Source organism: Kogia breviceps, chromosome 2, assembly GCF_026419965.1.
Source record: "Kogia breviceps isolate mKogBre1 chromosome 2, mKogBre1 haplotype 1, whole genome shotgun sequence".
Taxonomy (NCBI): domain Eukaryota; kingdom Metazoa; phylum Chordata; class Mammalia; order Artiodactyla; family Physeteridae; genus Kogia; species Kogia breviceps.
In genome coordinates, this window is record NC_081311.1 from 9,263,164 (window position 1) to 9,283,319 (window position 20,156).

A 20,156-nucleotide genomic window follows, 5' to 3' on the forward strand; every position below is an offset into this window, starting at 1 on the left:
CTTGGGGCCATCGTGGCTTGTGCTGTGGGAAGCTGAGAAAGCAAGTCCAACATGTCACGGAGGAAGTTGCATCTTAGCGGAAATGGAAACATGAGCGGCATTGAACAGCACGAGGGATCAGGAAGGTGGCGTTCAGGCAGGACCGGCGCGAACAGCGACAGGGAGGTAGGAAAAGCAGGAAACGAAGAATGGTTCGCTGGAACTGGCGCGTAGGCTATACAAGAAGCACTGTGTGAGAAGGTGGAAACGTAAGCGCCTGAAGCTAAGACATTTAAACACTTTCCATAAGGAGACTGTTTCTCAAAGGGGAAACCCAGACTTGTTCTCCTGGGATCCCTGATTCTTGATGAGAAATTATATATGTCACACTTGAATTTTAATTTTTAGACGACCCATGCCTTTGATTTAGATGGCCTCCTTATACCTGAATAGCACCACTTTACTCTGGTGCCCGTGTTTGCGTTTGTAATCACCTTGGTGCCAGGTAAAACTCAGATGATATCACAACTTGCCACATAAACAAAGTGTTCATGTTAGTTCATTTGAGTCGAAGACAAAAGGAGTTCTCACACTGTGTGTTTTGCTCAGCTCCATGCAAATACATTTGAAAACTTAGAATGTATACTTTTCTAGGAATATAATTTATTGAAACGGATTGCAGGGACTTCCCTGGTGGCGCCGTGGTTAGGAATCCTCCTGCCAATGCACGGGACACGGGTTCGAGCCCTGGTCCGGGAAGATCCCACATGCCGCGGAGTAACTAAGGCCGTGCGCCACAACTACTGAGCCCACGCACCTAGAGCCCGTGCTCTGCAACAAGAGAAGCCACCGCAATGAGAAGCCCGCCCACCGCAACGAAGAGTAGCCCCCACTCACCGCAACTAGAGAGAAAGCCCGCGCACAGCAATGAAGACCCAACGCAGCCAAAAATAAATAAATGAATAAATATATACATACGTAAATAAGTAAATAATCTTTAAAAATTAAAAAAAAAAAAACAGATTCCAGAAAAGACAGAAAACCTAAGCGCATCAATTTTCATACAGGACATGAAGAAGTTGTCAAATGTAGCCCCGCAAAACAGGTCCAACAGGTTTCACAGGGAACGTTCACCAACTCTTTAGAGGAATAATTCCAAGTCTTTTTCAGCTGCTCCAAAACAGCTTAAAAGAAGAGAATCTTCCAAGTTCTTTCCACGAAGCTAGGTATAACACCACAAAGTCTACAAAGACTAGATCCACACAGAAGAGAAATACAAACCAGTATCACTTGTACTTATGCAAAAAACCCCAAACAAAGTTATAGCAAACAGAATCAAGCAGTACATTTTAAAATAATGCATCCTGACCAAATGGTACTTATTCCTGAAATGTAGTGATAGATATTAGGAAATGGATTAATGTTATTCACCAAATTAATTGATCTAAGGAGGGAAACAAGATTATTTCCACAGATATTGAAGATATTTGATAAAATTCAACTACCCTTCTTCATTTGAAAAAAACTCAATAAAATATGAATAGTTGAAGACTTCTTTAACCTGATAAAATATTCCCACCTCAGCCCAAAAGCCAGCACCAGGCCCTTCAGTGGGAACCACTAGAGGCCTTTCCACTAAAGTCAGGAGCATGACAAAGATGACTGCATTGCCTGTTACTTAAGACGGTAATTCATGACCACAGAGCTCAAGTGGGCTCTCAGGGTTGCCAGGATGTCCTCTATTTCTGTAGTCCATTCCTTTTCCACAGTCTGAGACAATTCACACCTTCTACTCTCTCCACAAACCTCTAATACCGCCTTCACCATCTCAGCGTTGAGGATTGTTCCCTAAGTTGCTGAGACTGAGGCAAGCAGACTTCCAGAGACTCCTTCCCTCCACATGCACCCACTTACTCTGCCCTCCCACCACAGAAGAACACCGACATATTGAATAAAGCCAAGCCCTCTACTGGTGCGCTAGTTTCCATCTCATCTCCTCCAGGACTTGGTTCCAACAAGTCTCCCCACCTCCATCATCATCAATCCTCCTTTTGCTATTGGGTCATTCCATCAACGAAAGGCCACTATTTCTTCTATCTTAAAAAAATAACAAAAAATTCTTGACTCCACTTTGGCTACCAGCAACCATCCCACTTCTCTGCTCCTGTTACAGCAAAACTCACAGTATTTCTGTTTGGTCCACTCCACCAAAACTGCTCCTATTAAGATTTCCAGTGGCCTCCACGCTGCCAGACCGAGCGGTCGTTTCTCAGTCGGCCTCTTACTAGACCTGTGAGCATCATTTGACACATCCGAGCCCCTCCTCCTTGACTCTTTTTCAGCCCTTTGCTTCCAATTGACTTGTAGTCACAACTTCTCATTTTCCACTGCCTGTTCCTCTTCTGAGGCCTCAATGTTGGAGCACCCTCCTGTCCATTCCTTGGTCCTCTTTTCTCCTTTCTTCGTCTCTCTAATCCAGCCTCACAGCTTTGAATAGCACCTAGTATGTTGAAGGCTCCCCAATTTTTATCTCCAATAAAGATTTCTCTCAATTCCAAATCTGTATATCCAACTGCCTTCCTGACTTTTCTCCTTGGTCTCTAAAAGGCATCTCAAACCATCACACTCAATACTGCAGTCGCCACCTTTGCCCTCAAACCTGCTCTACCTGCAACCTTTGCCACCTCAGCTCAAGGGCTCTCTGTCCTTCCAGTTGTCCAGGCCAAAAAACTTGCCGTTATCCTTAAAGCATCACTTCCCTTCACTCGCCATTTCTAATCCATTAGGAGGAAATCTTCCACTTTGGAAATACAGACAGGCAAAAGGAGAGTGAGAAGGAAGGATAACGTGAGTGATAACATGAATCATGACAAGGAGCATCACGCATATGAAAGTCACAAAGGAAAAGATGTCACTGGGACCAATGGCCTCTATTTGGAAATAATAAGGTTCCACAGGGAAGAGATTAAGTCCACATCGTGAAGGTACCAAAGCCAGGCAAAAGTGAATTTTGATGTGGTTAAGTTCCTAAATCATGGAAAGTTCCCCGCATTTCCCACCCACTCATTCTCTCCTGCCCCAACGCCGACCAATGCTGAAGATAACCAGTATGACAGGTAAAAGTACTGTCATTTCGAAGGGAGAAAGAGGCCATGAAACTTCAAGAGAACAACTTAAATTTTATGCACGAACTTGGATACTTCACATTCCAAATCATCATTCCCAAGTTTACTGTCATGTCACATAGTTTTTACTTATAAGGACCTTTTTCTCTTCTGGGACCTTCCCAAATCCCCCCCCTCCCCCCGTCACCATGCTTCTCTTATTACCCACTCCACCATTACCACCTCAGTCTCTGGATGTGTAGTTTTCCGTGACTGATTGGGTCACATATTACACTTTATATTTCTTTTAGCAAATTCCTTGTGGGTGTCATCTTTTTCTTAGGTTTCCTGTGCACTGCATATTGTACACTGAAAACACCCATTTGACCCAAGACCTCATCAGAAGGTCAAAAGTTTCTTCACATGGAAAAACACCTCACTCTTACCCTATACCCAGTGACTATAACCAGTTTCTGCAACTCCTTCCAATGCCAGAATCTGGCATCCTAAAATAAAGCTATTTTAAAATCCTTATTCTGATAACCTTGTTCATTTACATGTCAGATGTCAGGGCTGAAGCTCTCTCAGGGAGGTTGTGATCAGGATATTTATCTACTATCGATTCTCAAATGTTAAATTTTAATGCATGTATAAGGAATCTGTCATTTAAAATATTATGGTTCTGGAAAATATTGAAAATGGATTGAATGAAAATTCAACTCGTTTAATAATTTGGAGATAGTACAATATAAACAAAGAATGATTTTCAAGACTTCTACTGAGGCAGCAGTACCATAATGGTTAAGAGCCCAGACCTTGGAATAAAAAAGATTGGATTGTAAACCTAGTGTGATTTTAAACAACTGACTTTTATTTCCAAACCTGTAAAGTGGGAGGTAAATGTGATTATAAAAGGGCCACAATGAGAGATCCTTGTGATGATGGAATTGTTGTTTCCTGACCATATCGGTATCAATATCCTGGTTATATTATTTTACTATAGTTTTTCAATGTTATCATTCGGTAAAACTGAGTAAAAAGATTATACAAGAGCACTGTATAATTTCTTACAATTACATTTGAATCTACAGTTATCTCCAAATAAAAGGTTTATTAAAGAAGTCATTCACAAACGTTGACTCAAGTTTTATATTAATTTCCAAACTATTCTAGGCAATTACATATCTTCTCTGATTTTCTGAGTGAAATAAAGTGGGATTTCACATTTAACAATGATGTAACCAGGAGGTGGCGCTATTACTTCATGAATACACCATAGTAAGGCACTATTCACGTTATGTCATAAAAATAAAACGCTAGGATTTCATTTCGTCAGTCAAAATTGTAAATGTTAACTGCAATTCAGCAATATTTTCAATACATGTCTTATGTGAGGTTTGACAAAAATACAATTTTCGTTAAGTCATTAAAAATAAACATATACAAATAACCAATTCTGGATCTGCTTAACAGGGAAGTTTGCAAATGGAAAATACGAACCCATCTAAGTGTATTTTTCGCTGCGTCATATGTGGACTGTCAAACCTCCCATGACAAGGAAGGTTCTTACCAAGTCTGGTACTAAGCTGGTATGTCATTCCATTTTTATACAAACATTTCCTGCCTCACCAACTCTTAGAGCTTCTGATAAAGACACAGCACTACTTTAACTAGAAGTAAAAAAATGGCTGAGAAAGGGATTTTTTTTTTTTTTTTTTGGTGAAAGCAACAAAGTTTAGAACTTCCACATTAAAAAAATAAATAAATAAAAACATTAAAAATGCTTTTCAGGGCAAGAAAATTAAGTTGCTCCAGTTAATAAAAATTACCAACACAGATATCCTTTATCCAGTTGCATTATTACTAGATGCTGGGATACACAGCAAGTGTGGACTACTTGTTACTAACAGTGGGTTTGCAAGCAGCAGCCTCTAATACTTAACAGGGCATTGCTATGAGTGCGGGTCTACAGCTCACCGGGGGATCAGTATGTCCTCTGCACTCATCCTTATTCATGTCATACCGATCTAACCAATAAGCAAACACTACAAAAGCAGCCTGGATGAGTCAAACAATGCTTTGAAGCCAGCATAATTGATTTTGCTTTTGAGAACATGTTTTCTAATTAAGCAAAATAAGCTCTTTTTCCCAAAAAGACTCATGTTCCCTTGTGCAATTTCACATCAAGCTATACCCTTCCAAGTCTACCAAATAATGTCTGTCCTTAAATTCAAGTCAGTTAACCAAACACATTTTGTACTTGTTCTATTTACTTGTTCACACAAGAACTGAACCAGACCAAATGAGAAATAAGTTAGAATTAATTTTGAGCGATTTATTCTCAAGTCATTACAGTGTTCAACCAGTTTGACATACAAAGATATCAGACATAAAAGTAAACAATGGGAAGCACACATATATTCCCATTCTGAAAGAAGACATGTTATATATACAGAAAAAAATGCAGCAAATATTAAGGTATTCAAAGTAATTCTTTGACAAATCAGATGTGACATATTTACAGGAAAAGTATAAGTTTTAAAATAATTAAATAATTTTCATAGAATTATAAAAGGATTGAGATAAATATTAGGAGACTCTGACAATCACAAGACCATTTCCCTAGGCTATTTTATACAAGGGTAGTTCTATAAAAAGTCCCAAAATAGAGCTAATATTTTGCCACTATGGAATATATCAAATTACCAATACCAAAATATTAAAATGAACATGCAATGTAAAAGCTGTACCAAAGAAAACAGCATTAGGCTCCTGAAATAGCCAACTGTCTGCACAAGATTTCTTAGGTGTGTTCATGAAAAAAGAGCTTTCTAAAAGAGCTGCTGTCATGGATTTATCTGCAGAGAAAGTGATAACTACTTAAAACCTTTTCGTTCTATCATTCTCAAGTGTAGCTGCAAAGAAGGAAAAATCTAAACATAACTTCTAAAAATATTAGCTTATGAATAAAAATGTTGAGTGGTGCATTCTTGATGCATTCGGATTTTTTAAGTGATGCTATGATAATTCTAGTAGAACAGATAGTAACCTCTGGACCCCACCACTGTAATAAGAAATCCACCCTCCCCTCTCTTTCTCACACAAGATGTCATCTTAGAAAATGAAAAGGAGAAACAGTGACATTTATTAATTCAAAACAAAACAGTACTGTAATACGGCAAAATATCATAAAAATAGCAGCATGTGAAATTCAAGACTATTTTCTTAAAGCAAATGTTTAAGACTGAACCGTAAAAACAGTACTTGGTTAAACTGGTCTATTACTCAACACCTGAAACTAACGATATTTTAGAGAGGTGCTTATATTTATGATATCCCCAAGATTAAATGTAAAATCAAATATGTGTTTTAAGACATATATTGCACAGATAGTAGAATAACAACATTCTGGTATCTCTAACACAAAATGGTATGTTATTTAGCACATTAACGTATGCTACTGAAAATTAATTTTATCCTAATTGTTTAAAACCAATCATGTAGGAGTTCTGAGCACATTAATCTCAAAATATTCCTAAACAAGATGAAAAAACACAGGCACTTGAATACAGGTTATTAGTGACAAAACACAGAGGTTACAGTCGCATGACTAAGGGCAGTATGTCTTTACACATAAACTTGAGGTCTTTCACTGATCCAAATATAGAAAAAAGAACTATTTTACAAAACTCCAACAAGAAAGTCAGATCTCCAAGAAATTTCATATCAAATAATTTTCACTGAATAAAGCAATAACTGTTGCACGTCTTGATTAAGCTTTTACAAATAAATGTCTGAGATACGGTTGTCTGAATTCTAATTCTCCCCTTTTCTCCACCCCAGTACAACATACGGCCCTCACTAACAGTCCAATAATATCCTCTATGCAAAACTCACCGCTCACCTTGAGATCCAGAGCATCAAAAATGGCTATCATTTCAAAACTATCCACACTGTACTATACATTTTACAGCACCACAGACATCATGAGTTTAGATATTTTTGTCTGGCAATATTTCATTCAATAATATTAACCAGTAAGAATGTGTAGAGACTGAACATTTAATTGGAAGTCACAGTAGCATTTTTAAAACAACCAAAATAGTTAATAAGCATTTTTCATGTCTTAAATTGTGAAACATTTAAATTGTCAAATTCACTTGGAAAAAATATCACACACACACTTTTATCATCCCAATGAGAACAAAGCTTCAGACAGTTGATACTGAGATACTTAGGGCATTTTTCTTTCTTTCTTTTTTTTTTTTAAAAAGAAATTGCATTTAGTTTGGCCAGGCCCTAGCTTCTTGGCTTACCAGCTTATGAAGAGAACATCGATGAGGCAGTATACTATACGCATTAAAGCCCCTTTCCCCTTTATCATCTTTGGCGAGAAGCCTCTTGAAAGGACACTGAGGGCGGATGAGTGGGTCAGGCTCCACGTGCTTCCATCTCACACATCACTGACTGGAAGGCTCGCGTCATCCAAGTCCACGGGGTCACAATCCTGTTCCTGAGGGCCATTTTTACTTTGAGGTTTTAGCAGAGCTTGCTCAGTCACTTTGGTAGCTGGTTCTCTTGGAGAGACAGTCTGGACCTTGAAGTTCCCTGGCTTGACCTTGGCAAGAGATTCGTAAAATCCTCGCTTCTCCACGGGAAAGCCTGAGACCAGAGAGTCGCTGCGAGAGGCTGTGGATCGCGGGGTGGCTGCTGTGGCACCGGCAGAGAGGAGAGCGTGTTTGGGTTCGGAAGGACAGCGGGGATGCTCCTGCAAAGAGGGGTGCTGGTCAGACACGGGCAATCACTAACGGCAAGGCTAGTAACTCAGTGTGAGACTTTATTCTCTGAAAAACAGACAGAACGAGACACACACACACACACACACAGCAAAAGCATGAGCCATGCAGCACACGTGCGCAAGCTCCTTCCCAAAGCAATGCGTTTTTAGGGGTGAGTTAACAGCCCACGAACACTTCCACTAAGAAACCAGTTCTGTCCGTTCTTTTTTCTGAAGCCAAAGCTGGCAGCTCTGACACTCTGAAGACTCAGTCAGCCTAAACGGGAATGTAGCGTGCCAACTGCAACTGCACTGTGTTTAACAGGGGGCCTACCAGCTTTACCATTTTATTCAAGACTTTATTCTCAATAAACACTAGGAGTTATCCCACACATTTTAGAAATATTAAAAAATGAAAATGCAGAATATAAAAATAAAAGGCCATTATCTCTTTAATAAGTAGAACTCAACATTTTTCAAACCTATTATTTTGTCTGGCGGCCTCACGAACTGAAGGTTTTTGGTTCCCTGAATTTCACTGCAACCAATAATATCATAGTCTTTTCACTTATTTAATTGCATTTATTTATTTTTGCATATGGCATACATTCATATGGCTTAAGATTTTAAAGCCAAGGAAGGGTACATAATTTAAGCATTTATTAAAACTGTGGTGAAATAATTTCAGTTGTGAATATTAATTTCAATACGTTTCTAACTAAACCAAATCTGAAGACAGCCTGAAATATGACCATTCCAAATGCATTGCCATATAGTTCCTGGTATATTGTGTTCATTTGTGACATTAGTGGCTTTGAAAACAAAGTGCTTACAAACCACTAAAACACTCTAGATTCCCATTAGATGGCTAACTTTCACCTGAGATTTAATACACCATGCACACTATACTAAGGTAGAGTTTATCCAAATGCATGTGCACCCGTGAGTATGAGCAAACTGTTACCACAAAGGTGCATTTTAAGTGGTGTAGTATAAAAAATTTCAAAATACATGAAATAGAGTAATTGAAACACTTGTGGCAATTCAGTAAATTCAGCTTTAGTAGATATGACTTTTTAAATTAGTAAAGTTGTCTTTTTTCCCCATTATTTATTTATTTTTAATATCCGTATCCAACCTGATGACTGTAGTGAAATAGTTTGTGTTAGTGTTGACAAAGTCAGTTATGATAACTGCAGAAGGCAGTTTGGTTAACTCAACTTTCCAGAATCAGTTGTTAAGTAGTGAGTAAGTCCGGGCCCTCTAGTAAGAAGGCACGTTTGCGTGAGAGCCCACATACGTGCTGCATTCCCCAGTTCTGGACGTATACCTCTGTATACAAGGATTCGACAGCCTTCTGGCCTGCCGCATCTGGAACACAGTGCAAAGCTAAGATTAGAGTTAACCTGTACTGGAGGGGGGGAAGAGAAAGTTCCGCTGATAGTTACAGCTTACAGAGTCCAATCTGCCCCCACCACAAAGCACAAAACACAAACGCCCTTCTCCAACTTTTCATCTTCCCAACAGACATTGTTTTTGCAGAGAGTCTCATAGCTGACTGCTGAAAAGGTCACATAAAACACAGGCAGTTACAAAATTAACACCTATGAAAAATAATTTCTGAGACATTCCAAACAGGATACAAGAAGAATAACTTTAAAAGTGAGAAAAATGGATTTGTGTTTACTGATCTAGAGTCATTTCACACAATATTACTGCAATACTAGCAATGCAGGAAAATACTGGAAGTGCAGACTATCCAGCATCAGTGAGTCTCGATACTAAAGGCTATCATGCTCCATATGAGACTACCTTCTGCCGACCAATGTGCTGCATTTCAAGATGCTTGAAAGTTTTTCATTCCTTAGTAGAATTTGTATTTTCAGATCAGAGATCAGTGACCAAAGTATTCCAAAGCTAAATCTTATTCCTATGATGAACTTGTACATGATAAATTAAAAAGTAGACATTTTCCTTACTATCTGAGAATGTTTAGCTGTTTTAATTTTATTATTATACTACCAAAAAGATAATTAAGATAGTAAAAAGCAGCCTTTTAAATTAACCTAGTAAAAAATGAGAATGAAATGAAAAATACTGACTGAGAACACTAGATTATATTTAAGGTTCAAGCTGCTCAACTGTCTTACAGCACTATTAAGGCAAAAAACCTAAACTGAAATTACAGGAAGTAAAAAGGAAATTGAGACCTTCACAAAACTGTGTAATGCTACAACTAAAGGTGCCTTACAGGATTAGGCCAAATACCATACTAAGAATTGGTAAAATTATATCAAATCTGGACCTACTGACAAGTAAGAACTCCTAAAACAAAACAAGGAAATGTTCATTCTTTAGTTGCCCTGCTTGTGCATTTAAGACAATACAATGCACAGAAAGTTATGTATACATAACACTACAGGAAGCATTAAATTAGAAATGCATTATTTTTTTGCAAGTCCAATTGGTATGAAAATCAACATGCAGATAAATCTCAAAACAGAAAGAAAATGAAAGGATTAGGGGGAGAGGAAGAAAAATAACTTGACAGGATCAGGGGACCCAAGGGAGTATCACCCCAGAGAACAGGAAACATACAGAAGACGCTGATCTGCCAGGTCCCCGCTGTGCTACAATGGCACCAGAGACTGCTTTAATCCAACTGTGCATCTCTTCAGGGCTATCAGCCTAAGGGGAAGGAAGGATTCATTCAATTTTTCCTCAAAATCAGCTATGTCTATAAATCCAATGTATTCATTTTGGTAATTAACAGTGTCAACAACAAAATCATTCTAAGGCAATGGTTTCCAAAAACTTTTAGAAATCACTTTTTTAAACCAGGTTTTGCTGGGTAACTTACAGAGATGTAAGTTGGGCATGTAACGTTTTAAGATGAGACACATCAAAAAGTGTCAATATGAATAATTCTGGAGAGAAAACAAGAGGAAGAAGTCAAAGAAGGACCTTCCCATTTCTACTGCCATATTGTCTGAATTTTCAAGATTAATATTTATGTAATTGTGCAGTTTAAAAACCACTGTGATATCATTTTATATGTTACTTTTCTAAAAATAATTTCTAACAGTACCCTAAATTGTCATATTCCAAAGCATCATCATGGTCCTTGATAGGACCATGACTTCCAATGTGAATTAAAAACCTTACTATGACTTTAATCCAATTAAACAAGGCCCTCAGAGGGGTGGAGAGGTACTGCCCTTTACTTCTGGATTCTACCATCTAGTAGTTTAAAAATTTTAAAGATACAAGTAATATTTTTGAACCAATGATATTAACAAAGAGTTTTTAACAGGAAAAACTCGAAGTAGGCAAAGGCAGAGTATACTTTCATTCACTACAAACCGGAGCACCAGTCTAGAAGTCAATTTGGCAAAATAAAGAGGTTTAAAAAAGTTCATGCTCTGATAGTTATCCCTGATCTAGAAACGTATTGTGAAGAAGTAAGAAATTCAGGCAAATGTATGCACAAAATATTCACTACCACATTAAATCACAGTAAATGTACAGAAACTATGTAAATGAGTGATCAGTAACAGTACAGTAGAGAAACAGTTTAATTGTGAAACATTCATATAAGAGAGCATAGTTCTAAAAGGTTTTCAGAGAATTTCTGATGTAGAAAAAAAGACTATAATATAGTAAACAAACAGGATATAACACTATATTGGTATCATATAATCCCATTTGTTATAAAAAGATATGCTCTAATAAAGGAAAAAAAAAGAAAAAAAGAATGGTTGCCTGAATGTGGAATTCTATATGTTTTATAAAACACTTTTTCTTCATATTTTTCTGTATTTTCTAAAATTTCTGCAATATGCATATGTAATAACTTTTATAAAACAAAACCAAATGTTCTTTTAAAAAACTTCTAAATAAATGTGTTAAGTAAAAAGTGTATTTTAAACTTAAACACAGGATACTATCTATCATTACTGAAATGATAAGATATACTGTATACTTTTATTATGGATATTTGAGCCCCCCTTCTTATAAAATTACCAAAAAGTGATATAATTAAAATTCCAAAATATGTGCAAAAATAATCCAAATTGAAAGTACACATTTAGCATCTAACTTAAATAGCATTTCCCTTCCTCCAAATAAAACTTAATTCCATTTGACTAACTTACAGCAAATACCCCTATTTGCTGAACATACGACCTGCCAATAATCTTATATATACCATTTTTTATTAAATTGGCAATTATATTTGTCATATTTTTTGCTTATTTTTATGAGCAACACATTTATTTATGTTTACTTCACCTCTAAAATTATTAATTTCTTGTTAGGAGGATCTATAATCTCCAAAGAAGTATCCTACCTGCACATAGAAAGTTCGAGACGATGTTACAATTTCAAAGAGGTTGTCTCTCATCATTATGTCACTGTTAACAAAAAACATTTTCCAATTGTACTTAAATAGCAGTTGTTTGATAGTTTTCCTTTCACTTCTTTACCCAGTACCAAATATGTGTCAATGAGAAAATAAATATTAGAGATAAAGATATATAAATATTAGATAAATATTAGAGATAAAATACTGATTTGAGAAATACTAAGTGATCGTTTTCCAATTTATTTTTGCATTAAACTTTATATATTTTATATAGTTGTACGTATTTTTAGGAAGGTTCATAAAACAACTTTAAAATTCAAAGTTTTCAACTGTGAAGAAATCAGTTTGCTCAAAGAAACAATGGCACAGTTAACATTCTTATCAAGCTCTATTCTGCAGCAACCCTGAAATACTAGAATTAATAATACATCAAATTGTCAAATATGATAGCTGTTCACATTAAATTTTGTCCTTTCCATTAATAAGCTTAAGAACTGTTTCCTAATTTGTAGTTTTCAAACAAAAAATTCTCAATACTCTGTTTAATCTGAAGGTTTTGAAAGTTTTAGCATTACCACTAGCAATAACACAGAAAAATATCATCTGTAAGTATGTCAATTAAACTAAGGAACTTTATATTGTGTAATAATAAGTCGTGCCAGGCACCGAGTCAGAGGTGATGCTTACCTTTGCTTACATTCCTGGACTTTATGAACCTCTTTAAGTGGTATTACACGGAGAGGTTCCTTTTCCTGTCAAAAAAAAGCAAATAAACAGATACATGACATATATCCTTCAAATCCTTTTAAGCATTAGTTGCTTTATTTAGAGGTCTATGTGAAAACCATGCTTCTTTCCTGAAGCACATCTAAGACATAAATCTACCTTCTTGAACCATCCAGCATCAGAATAGCTCAAACTGGCATATAACCATGTTCACATTACTTATGTGTTAAATGACAGTGTAGCTTATTAAAAACCATTAACCATCAGACTTTTCCTCGATGAACCCCTATATACCCAGTAAGTGGAGTACTTCCTATTTTGGAATGTTATTTTCATACAGAGGGTACCAGAGTAGTGAATACCCAGCTTCTTTGAGTTAAATTTGTCATTTAAGGAATATCACTTTTATATGAATGCATCATTTTAACAAGCACAATTTATTAAACATTTACTAAGTGCCAGGACATCTGCTATGTTTTAAATGTGTTATCTCACTTTCCACAACCCTAGAATACATGCACTATTAGTCACCTGAGGAAACAGGATTAGACATATTAAGTACCTCACCTAAGGTTACAAAACTAGATATAAGATTCACATATAAGATATAACTAGCTCCTAGTTAGCACAGTACTTACAGTAAACATGTCATGAAATACTATATACTGTATTTCACTGAAAACGACACCATGAGTTTAAGACATACCATTATTTTATGCAGTACTAAGAAAATAATTAAACCATGGCTGAACACTTTTTTAAAACCAAAATCTTTTTTTTAAGTTTTAGAAAATAACTCATTTTAAGGTACCCTCTGGGACAGGCTCTTCTTTCTGCCTGGGCTCTGCCTGCCCACACCGGGCTACTCTAGATACTCCTGCTCCTGCACCACTACCACGGACACCTACACTGATTTGCCTCGCCTAAAAAATTTACATCTGAATTGTTTGGAACTGACGGGAGGAAAAGAGGGAAAACAGGGTGACGAAGGATCCCCCCAATTTTTAAGGTTCTTTACATATTACAGATATTAATGTTTTACCTGTGATATATGTTATTAAACATTTTCTCCAGTTTTTCTTGTCTGCTGAAATCTTTTATACCTACTGAAAGAACCTTTAAATTCTTATCTTTCAGAGAAACATACAAAAATATTTACAGATGAAATTATATGCCTAATATTTGCTTCAAAATAGGAAGGGGGAAGTAGGTGGTGGTACAGAAGAAACAAAACTAGTCACGTGTTGATAATTATGCGATCTGGGTGATGGCTATATAGGGGCTCAGAATACTATTCTATTTACTTTATGTTCAAACTTTTCCATGATCAAAAGGTTTTGTAAAAGAGCCCTTTTATACTTTAAACATCAACTTGAGCATATATAAAAATATATAGGCAAAATAAATGGGTTAAGGTTTTTTAAAACCTCACATTCAGATCCCAGCTCACTTTCTGACTAGGGGCCATCAATGTCAGTGTTTTTCACTCCATACTATTCTCTGGGCCAGAAAGAGCACTGGTGATAATACAGCATTTCCTAAGAACCTCCCACTGTGTCCCTGAGATTTTCTTCCAACTGCCAGCACCCTTTTCTGCAGGTTTTGATGCTGGTGTCTTCTGATCTTACCCAAAGGTGCTGTGAACCCACAGGCAATGACAACTACAGCACGGCTGCTGCCTGGCTCACTCACCTTCAGCAGCTCTAAGAGACCTGAAGATTTCAGAAATGTTAAAATGGGGGGATGGGATGTGCACCTTAGTAACTGATAAAGGTCAATAATTATATTTAAAGTGTTCAGCTTTATCTGTGTTTGCTAAATACTTAACATATTCCTGAATACACATAATATAATTTCCCTACCTCCTATGATAGTTCAAGTATTCTTTCATCTCAAACTTTATAGCATAATATCCACATGCAGGTTTCCAAATTATAGTAAATATTTCTATAATAGTTCTTGTCTCATTATAACTACTGCGGATGACAAGGGGACATGTCAATTTCTCTGGTAAAACTGAACTCCTGAAGGCCAGAGCATCACTGACTGCCCTCTTCATTCCCAGTTCCCAGTGCACCAGGGCCATGGAGAGCTCAATGAATGTCTGGTGCAGGAAGGACTCCTCCCAAGAGGACTGGCATTAACTGAAAGCAACGAATCAACCTGCCAACCAAGCACAAGGGTAGCTTCTGAGACACCAAGTCTGGTACTTTTTGAACCAAGTAACTACTGCTTCCAATTGAGGCTCTTAGGTTTTGACGTCTAAGAAAGGGTCCCTTTCTTAGGGACCATGCTAAAATGGCTATTCTTGTTATGCTATGTCATTTTTTTATTCATTCAAAAACACGTATTGATTATTTTCTAAGTACCAGGTGCTGTGTTCATAAAAGGGTACAAAAGAGAATCTTTGCTCTCAAGAAGCTCATGCAATTAAGTGGTAAAGACAAGTATGCAAACAATTACAAAACACAGTGGGAAGTATTATGACAGAAGTGGGCATCAGGTTCCATGTATGTAAAGAGAAGCCACTAAATCCAGAGTCTAAAAGCTTTCCAGAAGAACAGACACCTGAGATGAATCTTAAAATATTCCCTTCCTATTCTCCAGTGCTCTGTTGTCCAATAGAGTAGCCAGTAGCTATGTGTAACTATTTGAATTTAAATTAACGAATACCATATACAAACGGTTTTAATTTTAAAATTAAATACAGTCAGGTTCCTCAAGTCACACTAGCCATATTTCCAGTGCTCAACAGCCGCATGTAACCAGTAGACCTGACCAACGCAGATAATGGAACATTTCCATCAGTGCAGAGTTCAGCTGGACAGTGCTGTTCTGGTACCGTCATTCAAATAAAATGTATGGTTCCCCCCTCAAATGTCCCATAAAAAGAAGAGGTAGAATCGCACTCAATTTATCCAACAATCTATTGCAAAACTCAGGTCACATGACAGGTGTATTTTAAATAAGGATGTAACTCAAACAAGTGAAGGATGGACCTTCAATCTTTGATTCTACCTTCAGATAGGACAAAAATATCTTATATGAAGAACCTTAAAAGTTAATCTGAAATAGGAAGAGAAAATAGCAAGAGAGGGCAGCAGGGAAGAGAAGGCAGAAATCAGAGGGTCAAATGTTGACTTTCAGAGACTTAATTATTTCTACCACCTCCTCCAATGCCCCTTTAGAGGAAATCTGTAGACTGAGGGGTTCTGATATTTTAAATTCTTTCAAGGTAGAATGCCTTTGAGGATACACTCTTTTTATTTGAGATGTATTTAACAAAAATACCATTAACCAAAATACATGCAATACATCACAACAAAATAAACTGAACTGTATATACCTCTCAAAACCAGAATTTAATTATTTTAAAAATAGAAAACAGGACAAGAAATTATATAATCACCACAGTGTAACACTTGTAAAACATTTTTTAAAGCAACATTTATGACACGGCAACATACCAGTTCAGATTTGAAGTAGCCTATTGTGTTTTCATCCAATTGAAAATATCTTCTCTTCCAGTTTTTCATCTATCAGAGATGAACACAGACATAAAACTTCTGTTTCTAAGAATGTCAAATGTTAATAACAACTTAATTATTCTGATATGAACCCACAATCAGAAATGTCAAGCACTGGAAAACCTTACTACCCTCTCTTAGTGAGGAGATACAGGAAATTTCATCTCTTTTGCTACTCAGGCCTTGAACTCCTAATTCAACTCTGGTGGCTGGCTTTCAGCTCTTACTTACGATTTCATAATATGGTCTTATATTTTTCATGCTCTAAAAGTTAAAAAAGTTAAAAAAAAAAAAAAAAAAGCACTTCCCCATCCTCCACACAGTAAATGCTACCAAGAGTTCAACAGCAAGCACAGGAAATGTTATTAAACCACATCAAGCTTCTCATCACTAAAATGCATGAATCCTTCTATAGGTACTTTATAATACTAAGAAGAAAAGCAACACATATTTAATAAAGTGAATCTGCTTTGTACAAATATTTTCTGTCAACGAAACATAGTTTTTGTGAAAGTACTTCAATATCTCTAAGGGTTAGTTTTTTGGATTTAAGAGTAAAACAAAAAGAAAGGACTGTCTCTTTAAAAGCCCTAATTAACACTCGACCTGATGAGAATTCTGATTTTACCCGTAGACGTGCTGGAATGAAAAACCTTCAGCCCTTACCCTCATTTCCCTTAGCCTAAAGAAGATCAAACAATTAGGGCTGAAAGAACCTTCCTCTGGCTGACCTAAGCTAATTAGACTTGCCAGGAGTGATGTGAGGTCAAGCAGAACTGCCAGTAGACATTTAAGTACTTCTTTACTCACAGAAATTTTTAAAATTTTATTTTTAAACTTTGAAGTTTATTTCCTCATGAAAGTCTATAGATTTAGTTCACGTTTTAGAAAGGTATTCTGGATTCATAAATACTGGTAAATTTACTTGCTCTTCCCACAATTCACCATTATGGATCTGGTCGTGTGAGAATATCTGGGCCAAGATGTAATAGCTCTAAGGACCAGGTGCTATGCTAAGTGCTTTCTATTTACATCTTTCAAAAAAGACCTCTGGATGGTAGGTTTTACAATATAATTTTCCATTAAAAGAAACTGAGAGCCTGAGAGGTTAAGTAAGTAGCCCAAGGTCTCAGTGTTTTCAACCGGGGTCAGCCCAACCCTGGATCAAGTAAGTGATCCTTCCACACCCTGCTCCCCTGGTCTCCCCTTTCCTGCCAATCTCCCTACTAGAGCTCCCTTTCCCTGACCCATTCCCAAGGGGGTAAAGAAAAACCAACAGGAAAACTTTCTGGAATACATTTAAGCTGTTAGGAAGCTCATTTAAAATTGAAGGTTAGTGGTAATAAGCATTAACTTATCCAGCCACCCACAGACCAAGAAAATAATAGCACTGAGTTCTGAACACAGAATAACCCCTATTCTATCCAATGACTCCCGGTCAGTAAGTTGGTCTTTCACTTTGGATCTTTCACAAAACAAAGCAAACCCTAACCCTAACCCTAACCCATGTTGAGAGTTTGCTAATATATACTCATTTTTCATTACTTCACATATTTTGTTAAACTACTCACCACCGCTCCTTGTTTTACACAATAACCAGCTTTGATAACTGCACTATCTGAAGATGGTTTAGGAGTAAAGTAAGGAAGATGGCTTTGTGACCGCTTCAAATTATTTCTGTCAATACTTTCACCACATTCATTTACTTCTTCTTTCTAAAATGAAGCAAAATAAAGATATTGTTTTTTTGCTTGTTTACCTTCAAAGCATACTTGTAGTTCACGGTGTCATTCTAGTAGAAAAATCTTAAAATCTATCTTAGTTCAGTTAGAAACACGGATCTTGGAGTAAAGAGTTTTCTAATTAATTTGAGATACTTAATCATAACTTTCAATACCACTGATTAGACCACAGATTTCTATTTCTCTTTTTCTGCAAAAGTCCTGCCACCAGTGTCTTTTGGTTTTTGTTTTGCTGGGGGGGGGTGCTGGATGGGGGGGTAATAACTTTCAATTTTGAAATAATTATAAAGATTCACAGGAAGTTGTAAAAAAACAATGTACAGGAGGGTCCTCTGTACCCTTCAACCGGTTTCCCCCAACAGGGAAACTGTATAACTATAGCACATTATCAAAACTGACACCAAAACGTTTCGCAGACATTATTCTTATCTCACCCGTTTTACATGCATTCATTTGTCTCTGTATATATCATTCTATGCAATTTTATTGCCAGATCTGTGTAACCACCACCAGCGCCAACGTACAGAGTGTTCACGATAGGCTCCCCTGGGCTACCCTTTAGAGCTTCTATCCCCAGTTCCTTGGCAGCTGCTAATTTGTTCTCCATCTTTATTATTTTGACATTTAGAGAATTTAATATAAATGGAATCATACAGTAAGTGAGCTTTTGAGATGGTGCTTTTTCACTATGCATTCACTCTGGAGATTCATCCAGGCTGGTCCTTGTACCAACCGTTTGACCCTTCCCATTGATCGTATTCATGGTTTGGACGCACCACTGGCTAATTCACCCACTTAAATGGCACTTGGGTTGCTACCACATTTGGGCTATTAGGAATAAAGCTGCTGTGAACATTCATGATGTTTCTGTGTGAACATTCATGCTGTTTCCGTGTGAATATAAGTCTTCATTTCTTTAGGATAAATGCCTAGGAGTGCAAATCCTAGGTTAATACACTGGTTGCAAGTTTACTTTTATAAAAAAGTGCTAAACTCTTTTCAGAGTGGCTGTACAATTTTACATTCCCACCAGTTATGTATGAGTGATTCAGTCTCTCCTCATCTTTGTCAGCATTTGTGTTATCATTAATTTTTAGTTGAGTCATTCTGATAGGTATATGGTGATACCTCATTGTGGTCTTAATTTGCATTTCCTTACTGGCTAATAATGGTGAATATCCTTCCTAGCACGTATTTGCCACCTGTGTACCTTTTATCTTTTGATGAAATCTCTGTTCATGAATTTTGCCCAATTTCTAACTGGACTGTTTGGTATTTTTACTGTTGAGTTTTGATAGTTCTTTATACATTCTAGATACAAGTGCTTTGTTGTATATGCAGTTTTGCAAATATTTTCTCCCAGCATGGTGCTTTTCTTTTCATCCTCAACAGACAAAACATTTTTAATTTTGATAAGGTTCAATTTATCAATTTTTTCCCTTTATATAGATTGTGCTTTTGATGTCAAGCCTAAAAACTCTTCACCTAGTCCTAGATCCTCAAGATTTTCTCCTTTGCTATTTTCTAAAAGTTTTGCAGTTTTAATTTTTTTTTTAACAGTTCAGTCCAGTGCTTTTAAAAAACTAACTATACTCATGTTTTCATGTTCCCCAAAGCATTAGCTTCCTGTTTATTTAGAACGTACAACACAGGTGATAATCTATTCTATAAATCAACCAAAGGTATATTTTCAAGAACTCCTAAATCTCGAGAGAAAAACTAAGTACTCAAGTCATATCTTAGGGAATTTTCAATCTGTTCAACATTTAGACAGGTCAACAGCACCAATTCTGTACTTAACTTTGTAATCCTAGCACTTAACCTGCTAAACCAATAGTTACTGAATAAATTAATCATGCAAATGAATGTCATTTTGTTAATGTTATCTGAATGCTTTTATAATGGGTAAATACTACTTTAAATAAACTATATTATAAA

The 20,156-nt window shown here is 36.6% G+C and overlaps 1 protein-coding gene across 3 annotated transcripts in view; it reads right to left on the bottom strand.

The window, feature by feature from the left end:
* Positions 1-5,397: 5,397 nt before the first annotated feature.
* PLEKHA1 (pleckstrin homology domain containing A1) overlaps positions 5,398-20,156 on the bottom strand; it is a 59,198-nt gene continuing 44,439 nt past the window's right edge. Inside the window, exons 7-13 of one of the 3 annotated variants that reach the window (XM_059053031.2) lie at positions 18,048-18,191; positions 16,417-16,485; positions 12,911-12,975; positions 12,209-12,272; positions 10,459-10,548; positions 9,191-9,231; positions 5,398-7,851 (exon numbers count right to left, since the gene is read on the bottom strand). In XM_059053031.2, coding sequence (XP_058909014.1) covers positions 7,641-7,851; positions 9,191-9,231; positions 10,459-10,548; positions 12,209-12,272; positions 12,911-12,975; positions 16,417-16,485; positions 18,048-18,191 — 684 coding nt within the window. In that variant the 3' untranslated portion in view covers positions 5,398-7,640. Of the gene's footprint in view, positions 7,852-9,160; positions 9,232-10,458; positions 10,549-12,208; positions 12,273-12,910; positions 12,976-16,416; positions 16,486-18,047; positions 18,192-20,156 lie in introns of all 3 variants that reach the window. The other 2 variants (XM_059053030.2, XM_059053029.2) reach the window with 2 other exon arrangements.